This window comes from Ischnura elegans, chromosome 5 (assembly GCF_921293095.1).
Source record: "Ischnura elegans chromosome 5, ioIscEleg1.1, whole genome shotgun sequence".
NCBI classification, from domain to species: Eukaryota; Metazoa; Arthropoda; class Insecta; order Odonata; family Coenagrionidae; genus Ischnura; species Ischnura elegans.
The window spans coordinates 108,822,857-108,838,109 of record NC_060250.1 but is presented as its reverse complement, the minus strand read 5'-3'; the positions used below and the strand labels follow the sequence as shown (position 1 = coordinate 108,838,109).

The following is a 15,253-nucleotide window of genomic DNA, read 5'->3' as shown; positions in this document are numbered from 1 at the left end:
CTAGTACACCATAAAAAATATTTCATAAATCGTAATTGGTTATTAATTCTTTTTGTAATTGGTTATCATTTTTAACGGAGCTATAGCCTTACCAATTAGTTACTTGACTTTCTCGCCTTGGAAAAGTAAGATCTAAAAGTCAATTTGGCCAAATACAATCATATTGGAAATAAAAGTTCAAATTCATTTATTTGCTAGACAGTCCTACTTTGCATACTTTAATGAATTAAATTTTCCTACGTTGTAAGAATAACTCGATACGAAAAATAGAGGAAAATATAAATACGATCATGTGATCAACATGATTTTTGTAGGCAGGGTTATGTGAGCTAATGATCATCATAAAAAAGTTATTTGTGAATTGGAGAAAGTAATTTAATTGAATTTTCTCTGATCTGATTAATTTAGCAAAATGTTTAATGAGAAATTAAATTACTTTTTGCGCCATCGGTGTCAATGGACTTAAATCAATTTACTAATTTGGCTGTGACTAATATGGCTGAGGTCACAGATGTCAAAATAGAAATCAAAACCGAACGTTGAACCGATGAAGGAAAACCGATTGCTGTTCATTAGTACCACGTTAATGTTTTGTGAAAATTAGTTCCTAGCTTTGGTAAAAAGTCAGTCAATGGGATAGTAATTCGTTAATTTTTTTGTATTCGAGGGCTTGTTTCTGTAGGAATTTTAGAACTTCATTGACAAAGAGTGGTTGGATATCGCTAAAATCTTGGGTATTCCAAAAGAGCCAATAACGGATTATGGTGGATTATTCTCCATGAATAGCTGAGTTTGAAAGTGTTTCAGAACCAAACATTGCATTTTTCGTGAGGACCATAATGTAGGAGCAGAAACTGCTGGGAATACTATTGTTATTAGTCGTGAAACAATATTAACGCACTTACTTTGAACCAAAAATTGCTGAATGTACTGCAAAATATAAATAATAACATTTGCATAAATATGAGTAAAAGTTAAAGATATCCCTTCTCTAGATCTCCCTTATAAGAATCTATTTAACTCCGTCGTAATTTTTGAGAGTTAAGTAGGTGTGGTGGTGGCATTATAAGTTGTCCTGGACATCACACAATTACTTATACCACTTCTTTTTTACAGAGCGCGATCCGGGTTTCAAGGAATTATCATCATCTTCCGGCGCAAATTATGATTTGTTTATCTTATTATAAAAAATAAACAAATAAATTGACTAATTTTCCTTCCTTCACGCCGTTTTGATCAATAGTTTGCTCATTAGAAGTCTCGGATTACACCGTATAACCAAACGGGATCGTTTCCTAGGTTTGACTCTTTGCACATAATTACTTGATTAGGAGCGTGGGGAGTTTAGTAGAGGGGTTGGCCAATTACGTAAGGCCCTTACTAGCGAATCGGTGATGCTTAGGCTATCACTAATTGCAGTTCGCCAGATCAGTGAAAGGAAGTCCCTTGATAGATCACATCTGATTGACGCCTCCTATAAATTACATCAGTCACGATTTGCGAAGCCTTGCCAATTTTTTATGCACTAGTTTTGATCAAATGGGTAATTGTGTGTTATTTTCAAAAACGTTGATTGGATTTTGAACTATTGTTTAAAAAAATTAATTGGTCGAAGAAAAAAAATTGGGTGCTGTCTCATCTACTATGATGGGCACATACGGTGAGACTGTACGATTTGTGAATTTAATCGGGGAGGTTACTTAATGTGCTTATATATAAAATGTCATCTTTTAAATATTGTGTATAAAATATGCTTAGAACTCACATTCTGAAAACGAACGTGGAAGTAGCTATTCTATTCCTTTGTAATGAATGTAATAAATGAATGTTTGTAATGATGAAGGACCTTTTAAAAATACTTTTCTAGTATCTTATGGAAGCCATAATATCTTGGAGCCAAAAATTGCCATATTATCTTGGTGAATTTTCACTCTATGCTTTAGGACAGTGGTTTTCATCCATTCTTAATAAAAGGGACAAAAATCGATTTCACATCGTCTGTAGGGCCAAATACTTTAAATCGATTTACCACGAAATCAATAAAAAATACATAGAATCTCAAAGTGCAATTATCTTTATTGGTTAAAAAGTTCAATCAATAAATGCGATTTTTATGGTGAACTAGCTGACCCGGTAAACTTCGTACCGCCTAACAATGAATGAACACTATGTGTATACCATTTATAAATCAAGAGTGGCTGTACTGATTTAAATAATTTTTACGTAATATAATAAAATTTTAAAAAATCAATTAAACTAAAAAAAATTAGTAATTCAATGGCTTGGTGTAAAGTCATTTTCTTTATTCAATCAACATAGGGTAGACCGGGGAACGTTTACGCGGATGTTTTCCAATAACATTTCTAATTTTTATGTTTAAAATTAGGATATTTTAGACATTGTGGTATTAAAGCAATTAATAAATTCAAAATTTTGTGCATTCATTTGTTGGCCTATTTGTGATTTCAACCGTAGAAAAAATGTTTTTAGGACCAATAGTCAATGCAACTAACTCTTTGCCGATGTTTGAGTGACGCTCAAAATCTCGTGAAAATAGCCCCAAGTGAGCAGCATTTATCTATCATGACTTGTGGTGCGCTAGTTATAACTCAGTTCAGAAACGTGCCTCGGTCTACCCTTCATATTCGGCTTTATTCTATTGAGTAAGGTACTTTCCGATACACAAAAGTTTTTATTTGTTATCAGGAGAAGGAACAAATAAAGCGGATGGTTTACCAACACGTGAACATGCCACCCATATTTGACCATAAGAAAAACATGGGATTAAGACCGCAAATACTCACCTTGTGATTTGTTTATCGTCATCACGAATGCGTCGGAAATTGAGTTCATTCAAACTCAAAGGACATATCGCTCAGGATCATGGGAAGTCTCGGAATAAGAAATTCTCCATCTTTGAATTTTCCTTTGACCATTATCGCGTGAATCACATTGGTAATCAGTTGTTCTAATCACCAAACGCGTCCAATAACATGCCTTTTGTTTGTTTAGGTTTTGAAGCATTATGACGACCGAGCCAAACTTCAGCTGTAAATTGTGGGTTAGTAATGCAGGCACATCCAAGAAGTTTAAAAATTCAGAAGGCTAGTTGGTGACTCTGTCTAAATTTGTTGCAAAATAAACAGTTTTGAGTGAATGCAGAGTACCCACGATACGACTCTGAATTACAAAGTTTAAGTCATTCACATCTTCGTTCTTAGCCACAAAAATATCTTGCTCTCTCAACGATTTGTGATTTTTATGGTTATCAATTATGTTCGAGAAGACTGTTGATGAGCACATCAGTCAATGATACGAAATAGAAAAAATTCCAAAAAAATGAAATCAATCTCAAATCGAATCGATATCGAATCGAATCAAAATGAAATCGATACGTTGACTGGATCATGATCATCGCTGATAGTCAACAGTTACGTGGAGATTTGTTTACACACATGGTAGTGGCGTGTTTGTTGACGACTCAACTTGAGACTAGACACCAGTGACATCATGGCAAAACTAGCAGTGCCGGAACGCACTTTCCTTAACTTTTTTTTAGAAGTGAAATATAACTCTGAGTGTATTTTTATTACAAGTTATTATTTAGATTTTATTACATTTTTTGTTTTGGTTGTGAATATATGTAAAAAATTTTGAGGAAACAAAATTGATAAAAGTGTTGTTATTTGACTAGTATATCGTTTGTTAACCAGTGCCCGAACGGCGTTCCGGCGCGTTTCGGCACTATGACACCACTGCTAGACACTAATGGTTCGAAACTTTTACCGTTGATTCCGGAAGTATGCAACTCGTATACATTTTTATACCAAATCCATTACTCAAGAAAAAGTTGAAAGAAATATATAATGTTGAACTATTGATATTGATTCTATTTCGTTGATACTATTTTTAATAACAGATATTTTAGGTATGATTGTTGAAGTTCCTAGTTCAGTATTTTAGCATTGGTTCATTTAATCCGTTGTAATCGCAGTTATTTATTTATGGTGCGCTGGGATTTTTGAGACAATTGTCGTACTTTTCAGCCCTTTTTTATATCATAGCTCAAATAACAATTTTACACCACATCTACCAATTGGGTAAGCAATGAAAGTGACGAAATTGTTTGAATTTTTAAGCTTTGAAATTTTAATTGAAAAATGGTACCTACTTATTCAGTCTGTAAGAAGCCAAGTATGTTAAGCAATGTAATGCTTGAATAATGACACACTTTGAAATTTTAAATTTACTTTGACTTGCCAGGTAATCTGAGGGGTGATCTCATTAAGGGTGAAATAAATAGGCAATGCATAACATAATATTTAAATTCAACTATATGTACGACCATATGTGATGGCAATAATGCGGCATCCTGTACTTTATTGCGCTGCAAAAAGTAGACCGAGGTTCTGGTGAATTTTTTTTAGATGTGTAGTTTTAAATAGTTCGTTGAGAGAAATGTTGCGTTCAAAACCTCAGGTGGCTTTTAGAGTGGCTGCATAAATTTAGCACGCATGTGAGCAAACACCATATGAGTTCCAGCCAGCTCTAGCGAAGGCGACGCAATTTCCACCCGCCTCGAAGGCAATGTAACAGGGCGTGAAATGGAGAGGGTGCTTCACGCGTGTGTGACCGCTTGATGTGGAAACGGGGGAAAAAGATTAAAATGGGCGTTATATAGCGCCCGGAATGTGATGCTGCCCTCAGGTTAAATCCAGAATGAAATAATCTCCCGAGAGGGAAAGTGAGAGGCATGTGTGCGCGCGACGGAACCATATATTTATAGTGGGGCAGGGGAAACACCGCACATGGTTGGTTTCCAGTTCGATAATCTTGGAAAACAAAGATCGGCCGATAAATGTATCCAGTATGATCGGAAATAAAATTATGTGTAAGGCAATTTTCTAAAAACATATATAAATGAATCATTGCTGCAGCGAGAAATTGATATGCTGTTCGATATGAACTGTAGCAATATTGATAGAAGTACTTTTCTAATTAAATATCTGGCTTCTTGCAAATGAGAGAGGTAGTTTCCTTGATACAAGTAAATTATAAGTTAAAGGAAAATAAAGGTTAAAAGTTAAAGGAAACACCGCAAATACTATATTATATTTTTGATTGTATATTTTGTATGCTTTCCAAAAAGGTGCAGACCGTGATTGTATAAAATACTCATACTTGAATGTAAATACTTTCAGATTTTGCTTTTTGAAGGTGGATACTATTATTTTGTGTGTTTGTCTGATTAAGATGTCTCCAAGTTTTTTTTTAACCTATGGATGCCCCAAAGGAAAAGTCTTTGGGCAAATAAAATATCTATCAAATTCTGTGATTCGCACAGTTAGTAATATGAAATACATGGACTAATTTAAGACGGGTGCTAGAGTCATTGTTTTTATATTTAATTATAATTGGCAGCTTAATGATTAAAATATAGTCTCTTAACAATTTTGTTGAATTTCTTCTATTTTAAATTTGAAGGAATATACGTTCTATTCTTGTATCCTGCGTTTATCACCATTTAATATTTTTTAAACACAATTAGATTACTCCATTGTAAAGGATTTCCTGCTATTGATACCTGATGATTTCCTGCTCACAAAATATATGGACTAGATAATGATACAAAATGAGCAATATTTGCCCGTAAATACATTCAAGCTACTAGTTAATATGCTTATAGCGTCAAGGAGCTACAAGAAAAAAATACCTTCAAATTCCTGTGACATTATATACTTCCTTGAATCGAAAGTCTGCTATACAACTGGTAAGCTCAATTTTCAAAAAAGGTTAAATTTGAAACAACCGGTTGACATCAGAAATAAACATTTTAACATATCTTTCATTATTCAGTTGCGTACTCCTACAGGTGTTCGTATTCAAGAAAAAGCATGGCTATTTTAATTGCGAAAGTGACAGTTAAAAAAACCGGTGTTGCCATGGCAAACTAAATTTCTGAGTCGTTTGAATTTACTCGCATATGAAATTATTACATGACTTCCAAAAACATGATTTCATCTTTTTTCCCAGGAAAACGCCCACAGAAAATAATTTATTCGAGTGCAGTTTAATTTTAATTTCCTACAATTTACTAAAATTAACACTCAAGGAAAATGCGTTTTTAGAAGTAAAGGCTACGAAGACACCAAATTTTCAGTTATTAATTTTCTCTCTCTATGTATATATTTTTCAATTATTCTTGAAGAATGGGGAAATATTTCTTTTAATTTATCGAATCAATGCAATGGATGCCGCACTCGTTTGAACGTTGTTCTTTTGGCGAATGTTCATGAAAGAAAACGAGATCTAGTTTGGAAATTAGTAATGATACACTGGCTACAATCATGTATTTGGAGTTAGCTTTCAATCACGAAGCTGCCGCAGATACGTTCATCTTGCCAGTCAATTAAGAGGGATAATTCCCCTGAGAGAGTGTATTTAATGGATCCTGACATAATCAGACAAGAGCATGAATAGATTGATTTTCGTTGCTAAATTTGCTCCAGTCACCAGTGCAACACCTAGCTAATTTCCAGTTAAACAGGTGACGCTCTTCTAAGCTGTACAATGTACAGTGTAGGGGAGACTGGGGCACAGTGGGACAGTTTTAGCATTTCATTTTTATTTCCCACATAATTATTGGAAAATGGAAGATTTTGGTGCCATTGCTTAAAGAGTATATTCCTCAACTTATTAAAAAATTCGCAAGTAATGTAACTAACTTAAAGTAGTTGAAATACTCAAGTTTCTTCTTTGTTGAAAAGTGTCCCACTCTGCCCCAGCCTGGGGCAGAGTGGGACAGTGCACGGGGCAGAGTGGGACAGGCTTGCATTACTCAATAAAATACAAAGTTTAAATTAATTGAGGGTACAAATGAATTAATTAACATTAATAGGTGAAATATACATGCAAGCGAACATTTAAATCAAGAAATTTTTGTTCAAGATACATGTGCTGATAAAAAATATTAAGTCATGTAATTATAAACTTTAAAACACTGCATGCAGTGTTTTTCATCAACATTTAATTACGCTAATGGCTGAAGTTCTGCCAACGTTCCTTGGTGGTAAATTTAGTCACTTTATTCTGAAACTGTAGCTATATCTTCCATTTCCAATCTTTTTTTTAGTTCTTTAATGTGAAAATCTTAAATGTTCTTGACATTTTATTGCTCATTTTTCAACATTTTCTTATGACCAGGCTGTTTTTTCTCTCTTTCCTTTGATGATATTATTTTATTTATTATTGATGATATTTTCCAGTCTCTTTTTAACTGGTGTGTCCGTAGGTATCTCCTATCTTTTCTTTTGTCTAGCATGTTTAGATATTAGCCTGCTAGATTTTGGACGTTATTCCTCAGGGGGGAAAACTATGCTCTCTAAAACGAAGTTTCAACCCGGGTTGTCCTGGGCTTTCGAGATTTTACTCGGTTTCTAAGTGAAATTCTAAAGGTCCAACAAACTGATCTTTGACAGTTTCTTGGGCAAGGTCTTTGTCATTAAAATACTTGGGTTAACAGGGCATATCCTGGTTGAACCGAAAGTAAAAATAATATGTATTATCAGATGTAAATGCTTTTTTATGTGCTGTATTCAACCAAGTTGCAAATTGTTATTCTCTCTCCTGGGTGGTTTATAGGCCATTTGCGGTCATTTCAATATTTTTTCAAAAGGCCAAACAAACAGTTATCTAATTGATTGCAGTGAGGTGACAAAGTAAAAAGTACCACCCATTCCTTTTTACTAACTCAATAGTATCGGCAGAAATATATGATTCGTGGTTATGTAAAACTAGCAATGCAGGGTTGTCTTTAAAAAATTTTGCGTGATCGATGAAATATTTTAAAACCAGTAAAAATAAATTGATAGCCAGCCATTCAGAAGGACATGCGGCACCTACTGATCCTATGGGACACTTCAACAGTATTTTTTGGAGGAATTTCACTCTAGACAACACAAGAAATGGAGGAATTGTATTAACCTGAACCTTTATAATATAGCACAATGACATCGAGGAGCCTCTTTCAGAGGAGGTAACTTCACCTACTTGTTTCCACCTTTGAGGGCTATCACCTTTCCTGGAGTTGAACGGTAGTGGAACCACTTTCATCATGATTACACCTCCAGCGGAAAATACATGTTGACATAAAGAGCTGATAGATCGGAAAAAAATGCACTCACAACCGTCCTATAGAAGCCCACGTCTCTGGCCAGTGAGGTTGCTTCTGGTTTTCGAAGGCTAATCGAAGGATTCCGCTTCAAAAAAACGTAAAATAAACCAACATCAGCGATGTCTTTCTGATCGCAAGATGGCGGGTATTTCTTTCTATTTCTCTGAGCTAACTCATATACTAATTTTTTCGTGCGCAGAGGAGACAGTCTGTGGTGCAGTCGTGCTGCAGTTTTAAGTCACAGTTTACTATGGTGGTAATTTATTTTATAAGCTATGAATCTCAAAAATTCAATTTATAAATAATTTAATTTAAATAGATAATACGTAATAAACAATCTTGCCTCAAAATTCTCTTTAAAAATCAAGTTTTATTGCCTGTTTTTCATCCTTTCACGCAAATCACTGAATGTTCCCAGAGCAGGCTTGTAGAAAGGAGGAATGTGGCAGCAACTAATGTTTATGAGACTCTTCTCACTACCTCAAGCTCGCTTCTGGCCAAGACTGAACTGTTCCTTACAAAGAGCACATCTATATAACAGATGTGGGATTCAGGAAATGTAGACAAATTGTCGCATACGAACGGGGTTCACACTAATTATTTACTTCGGCATTACTTTTCTCATGTTCATTGCTGTTGCCATTCTTTAGTTTTGTCCTCACATTCACTAACTGAAATGTACTGCTTCAAATCCTAAAGCATCAATATGGAGCCAAAACATTATAAAGTAAGCATGATATGAAATTTGAGTGCGTTTAGGTAACGGATATTGATAGTACGAAGCTCCTGGGCTGTAATTCGGCATCAAATTGTGCCCCAATTCGAGTTGTCCCACTGTGCCCCAATCCAAGTTGTCCCACTGTGCCCCAATTTCAGCTGTCCCACTGTGCCCCGCATGTCCTGAAGTCTTGTATTTGTCAGCAAAAATTTTAAACATGTTACTTTCGAAAAATATGTTTAGAAAAATATTACTAAGTCTCTAAATAATGTATTCACCAAGTCATTCCTTATGAAACTTGCTATAATTAAGAGAATTGCATAAATATTCATAACATGAAAGTTACGAAAATTATAGCAAAAAACATATTTTATAACATTTACGCGAAGCTACATAAGATTAGGAAATAAGATTTTTGTGCATTATTCCTCGTGATATGACTTCCTTAATTTTAATGCATTTGCCCTTTGACCGAGTAAATTGTTTAAATAAATCAATTGTCCCACTGTGCCCCGTGTCCCACTGTGCCCCAGTCTCCCCTACATGAGTATGAAGCGCATTGGAATAGCTGAATTAAATATTTAATTTTCTCGTCCATCGAAACCAATTGAATTTAAAAAAAATTAAAATTTTACAGTGACAAGATTTAATTAAATTCAATGTAAATAAGGAAAATTCATTGCTCCCTCTAAACTTGTTTGCATGCAGATAGATGAAACACGATTAGCGCGCTCGAACATTCGGAATCAATAGTTGATCATCATGGTTAAAACGTTTTTAAAACCTTACCCCTAGTGCTTGTTTAGCACTTACACTTATTGAGATCACTCCATAACTCATAATTATCTAATTATTTCGTATTATTAATCATTGCGAAATTGAACTAGGTAGAGTTATTTTATGTGTAAACAAAATTTTCCATGAATCCAAAAAATGATGGAAACGCCATTGTATGAAACTTTTTCTCTGACTAAAACTAGAAAAAATGTACTGTGAAATTACATCTGATAAAATTGAATGAAATTATAAATTCTGTACAGTTTTGGATGACTGTCATATACTTTGTTGCTTAAAAAAATATTTTATTGAATTCTGCATGTACGATTTGGATGATTTGATAATAAGCTAAACCCAAGTAATTATATGTTTTCCTTCACTTGCTTGCGAGAGATAGGCCAATGGTAAAACAGAATGGATTATATTTATTTTGATAAAAAATTTCTGAGGAAATCATCACCAAAACCATCATCAAAAGTTATTATTGACTTCAAAGTCATTGAACACTTACTCTATGTTCTCCGAAGTCCACAAAATCATAGCATAATCATTAAATTGCTGACCTACCTTTTATTACGCGTTAAGGAGACCTACCTTCTTACTCGTTAAGGACGTGCAAGTGATTCTTTATATCGAAAGTAGTAAAAAGTATTTTTAAAAATTAAAAAATTCTTTCGGCGTTAACTCCCTAGTATTGTAGATCACGCCATTCACTGCGTAAATATATATTGTAAAAAGCGAGGCAAATCTGAATTAATGGTATTCATGCTATAATTTAATCCTATAAATGTGTCAAAAATATCGCATTGATGGTTTATCTATTGAATTATTGCTAAAATACCTGGAAATTTTAAAGTAAATGCATTCAGCATGAGTCATTTTATAACTCTTAGAAAAATGTGTAAATTGAGTTTGGATTTATTGAAAGTAATGTGGAAAATCCCACGTGAAATCATATGGGATTGAGTCGACAAAGTGACTGCAGTTGTTTGCTTCACTTTCCTCAGTGGCGACGGTGGAATAACTGGTAAAAAATACGGTTTTGGTCGTTTAAACCAATGATCTACCTGACCAAGTTTGATCAGATCTGATAGAAATTGATAGAACCAGAGTTGATTCGTGATTAGACCTGCTGTTGCTGGATCAGAAATTTCTATGCGGCTATAAGGGAAAAAATCAAGTCTGATTTGGGTAGATTAGCCTCACCTTGAACTTAAGCCTGAACCACCCGATCATTTGTTTCATCCCTCTTAGTGATCACTCGAGCGATCGTTTTTCGGGACCGGAAAAGTGATCGCTCGAGTGATCATTTTTCTGAATCACACGGTCCCTCCCGCCGTCGCTTTTCGCACCATTGCCGACATCACAGCTCGTTGTCGTAGGATCTACATCACGAAAATCTATAGCCTGAGTCCTGAATTTGATATCATTAAAATTTGGCAGGCCACGAATGCTCTCAGGATATGTGACGGAAAATTGCTCGTAAGTACAGTTAAAGGTTTGTAAAAACCTTAATTAGTCACCACAGAGGGTTCACTGTTCTTTAAATATCGATGCAGGAGAAAAATCGATTGTGTGGCATTTAAGGGGGTAGATTAAGGAGTTTGCCTCTAGGCTGATGTAAGTTAGGAAATATTGGAACAATATAGTCGGCCCAATACGATGAAACGGCTCGTTTTTGTTTGAATGTGTTCACCGAATTAGCAGAGATTTTGTTATTAATTGCGACTTTCACCCCACAATTTTGCGGTCAAATCATATTATATAGTTTAATAATGGCAAATTAAACAAAATTTCGATATAATCGTGAATAAAAACAACGTTTTTATTCCTTGAATTTTTGTTCCGAATGACCCTCTCCAAAGAATTAACGTGTCTCAATTTACGTTCTCTCAGAGCACTAGTTGATTATTTGAGCCGTCACTTGGATTAATGTGCTTCCAAAGTGGTTTTATCTGATCTTAAAATTCCGAGGTGGTGGAAAGACAAGATGGAAGGCGCGCGATGGTGTCAGCGACAGAAAAAGCGACGAACCGAGTGATGAAAAAATTTATGGTAATCCTCATCACTGGAGCAATCGCGTGCGAAGATCATTTCTGAGATGAGTATTCGCTCGAGTGATCGCGGAAGTGATCAATCTAAAATGACGAAAAAAATGATCGTGTGATTCAGGCTTTAGACAAGAAAATGAGCTAAAAAACATCCGGGTCGGAGTCTCATATAAAATAATACAGGGTCTGATCTAAAATGTGATACTATTTGATTACGGAGTGTTGCGAGGATTTTAATGATATACACTAAGGATGAAGTTTACCATGAAAAAATATTTTCCTTAGCCGGGATTCGAATCCGGATCTCCTTCCTGATTTCCGGTCTGGCGTATTAGCCAATTGCATTACCAAGCCATCTCCTCTAAGGGATCTTGGGGATGGGAGTTCATTTCGTGTTTCAAATTTTAGATCAGATCACCACCATGGGTACTGTAACAAAAAGAAATGAATTATGCATAACCTGTGGCTCCACTCACCCAACACAATCCAAATGACGATGGCATTGCCGGGTGCGGCGACTAACAGCATGGCGGAAAAGACGACGATCCACGCAGCTTTCTCCCACGAGGGCAACGAGAACGGTCGTCGGGGGCCGAGGGTGCCGACCGTTGGCTGCGGGGGTGCGGCCGTCTCGGCCGTGAGGAATGGGAACAGGCGCGAGATGGAAGGGGAGGAGGCCGAGGAGGTTGATGGGAAGAGACACTCGTGCACCGCCTCATGCAGCAAACGTTCCTCAGCCTCCTCGCCCACACCCGCCGTCCACGACCCGTTGCCCGCGGTCCCCACACCCGCCGCGGCCGCTACCCCACGCATCTGCAAGATCCTCGCGGTGCAGTTGAATATGAGGCCCCACGCGGCCTCCTCGTCCTCACCGTGGTCCACGCCGCCGACTCCGGCCGCCGCTGCCGCAACCGCCGGATCCGGATCGACCTCACCTTCCGCCTCGAGCCAAGAGTGCATCATCTTGCGGTCTCACTTACACAGACACTTTCACATCAGCTTTACTTGGGGTTACTGTAGTAGGCTTTGCATTTGAAGCCGTTATGAGAGCATCGAATTGATCACAGCTGCTTAAAGCGTCGTGAGCTGTAACTTATTCGCGTTACCAGTATATGTGAGTGAAAGAAGTGTTTATCGCGGTCCCTTAGCTCTGTCGAACGCTTTACGTAATCGATTGAAATATTGAAAATTCGGTCACAGAATCATAATAGGTCACTATTAGCACTAGTGGTATTGAGGGGGTTTTGTAAGAGCGTCTGCTACCGTCTAACGTCTTAGAGTGGTCTAAATTTTCTTGTCGTAGATAGTAATTTGGCATAGATCAATCATCTCTACTACAGCCAATTATTTTCTATTAAGGGTTTCCAGTAACGTATTACCTGATGGGAAGGTGAAGGATTTTTAATACTCATAGCATGATGTGATATTGTAATTGAGGGCAACTAGATGACCAACGTCTTGTTCACAAGTACTTTAAAATCGTATTACTCAAGATGTGGGTAAGTATCGGATTGGGTGAAGATGGATTTTTTTCTTAGAGTCTCAGATACCTGGGAAGATAATGCTCTTTGCTAAAATTTAACACCAATGATAGTCCTAATTAATCGTCTTCAATCTCTAACTTGGTTCACTACAACTTCACTCCGCGTAGCTGTTCGTGAATTTGGTGTTAGATAATTCACGACGACTTCCAGTGGCGTAATTCCACTGTTCCTAGTCATCAACGGAGTGAAACTCCATTACAGTTTGATTTCAGCAAACATCAAGGGGATAGAAGTGCTTATCGACATTCCTGAACGTAATTGAATGCCCTTATATATCGATTACAAGAACAGAACTTCCTTGTTATAATAATGCTGATCTCCTGTCATAAAATCTCCCGTCAACGATTAGCTTACTTTCTTATGATAATTCTGACTGCATGAAATGTTTAACTGGTTGTAATGTGTGACTTTCAATAGCTTTGTATTGTGCCTCGGCAGTACTTCAAACGTATTCAGGTAACTGTAAATTTATGGCGATATCCGAGATAGAAATCAGATTTATTTTTTCATGTTTAGGGATTGTCACCATAAACTTGAAAGATTAATTTTACCTTTTTTCAATGAAAATGTAGTTTTAAAATGGAGACGAGGAACGCCCTTTCTCCTTTCTTTAGCATCAGGGGAGAAACGAGCCTTGAATGGTATATTCCAGAATGATAACTGGAGGATATACGGTTGACAGCTAAAAATACGCTTTCCACTCTTTAATTAATCCTGATTATATAGAAAGAAAGACAAGTGAAAGTTTTTTAACAAAAGCTTAAATTAACGTGAAGATTTTAGCTCGAATTTGGAAGTAACTTTTATTGCTGATTTGTTTCAGTGGAATTCAATGCATCCCCTGAACACGCTTTGAATATTGTATCCGAAAAAAAATCCGATTTTTGACGGTTTTATGCAACACATTATCCATCGCCTCGCAGATTTATACGGGATATAAACAAGATTTTTCAATCCTTAACATTATGGGCCAGAAAAAAATAATTTGGAAAATGCTATTTGTATCTCTACTTCGCTGTTTTCCGTTGAATTTTTCTCATTTGGATAAAATTTTCTGTCACGATAACTTCATTTTATCAGGCTATTTGTCGTTTTTCTAAACTTCGTGCGGGATCCACCCTTTTCTCTCTTCACGTTTCTAGACGATATGCAGTACGTTCACTATGGCATTTTCAAAACGCATTAGCCTGGGTACGTTAACGTTAAATCGTAAAATATGTCGGCGAAAAGCTATGGCGATCAATAGTCTTATCGTGCCTATTAAAATTATGAAAAAAGTTATTCGGCAATTTATCAAATGGAATGGCTGAATACGACTGAAATCACTCGCTCAATCAACTCACGCTCTACTTAATCGAAGCCTCATGAAACCTTCGTTATACTTTTTGCACAATTTTCTGCATTCCTGTACTTTCCTGAAGTTATTGATGCAAGGTAGCACTCCATTTAGTAATCTGAAAAGAAAAGGAATTGATTTTTATGAGTGTAAAACAGAATTACAGAAAAGAAAAATCATTGATTGCCTGAGAGTTATTGTATATTATTATGGTATTGCCATTGGATATGGTAGATCCAACAACACATATGTGATATTGAACACATTAAAATTAGATCGAGATCATAAAGTAAATATAAATTTGAAAAACAAAATATTATGGATATCTTTTTTAAACGAGGAAATTCAGAAATTTAGAGTTGAGGAAAACAGGCCAAACATTTTACGCTAGGGGATGCTGCACCATAGCCTGCTGCCAATCTGTTTAAGCAGCATATGCCAATACAATTTTTAAATTTTTTTGAATTATTATATTCGATCCGGTATTTTTATCCAGCATGTTGCACAAAAAAGTGGTTGATTTAATTTTTTCATTACTATTATTATTTTATGCTTCTATTTGTAAGACATTTTGATCTTTAACTTATTAAATATGAATATGTAATATATTAGTAAGTTGAGAGGTTCACAGCAAGAAACTACTTTGAAATTTTG

General features: G+C 35.9%; 1 protein-coding gene across 1 annotated transcript in view; it reads right to left on the bottom strand.

Moving 5' to 3' along the window:
* Positions 1 to 12,682, bottom strand: part of LOC124159762 (tachykinin-like peptides receptor 86C) — a 172,762-nt gene extending 160,080 nt beyond the window's left edge. The window contains exon 1 of the mRNA XM_046535675.1: positions 12,196 to 12,682. Within this exon, the coding sequence (XP_046391631.1) occupies positions 12,196 to 12,682 (487 nt within the window). The remainder of the gene's footprint in view (positions 1 to 12,195) is intronic.
* Positions 12,683 to 15,253: the final 2,571 nt, after the last annotated feature.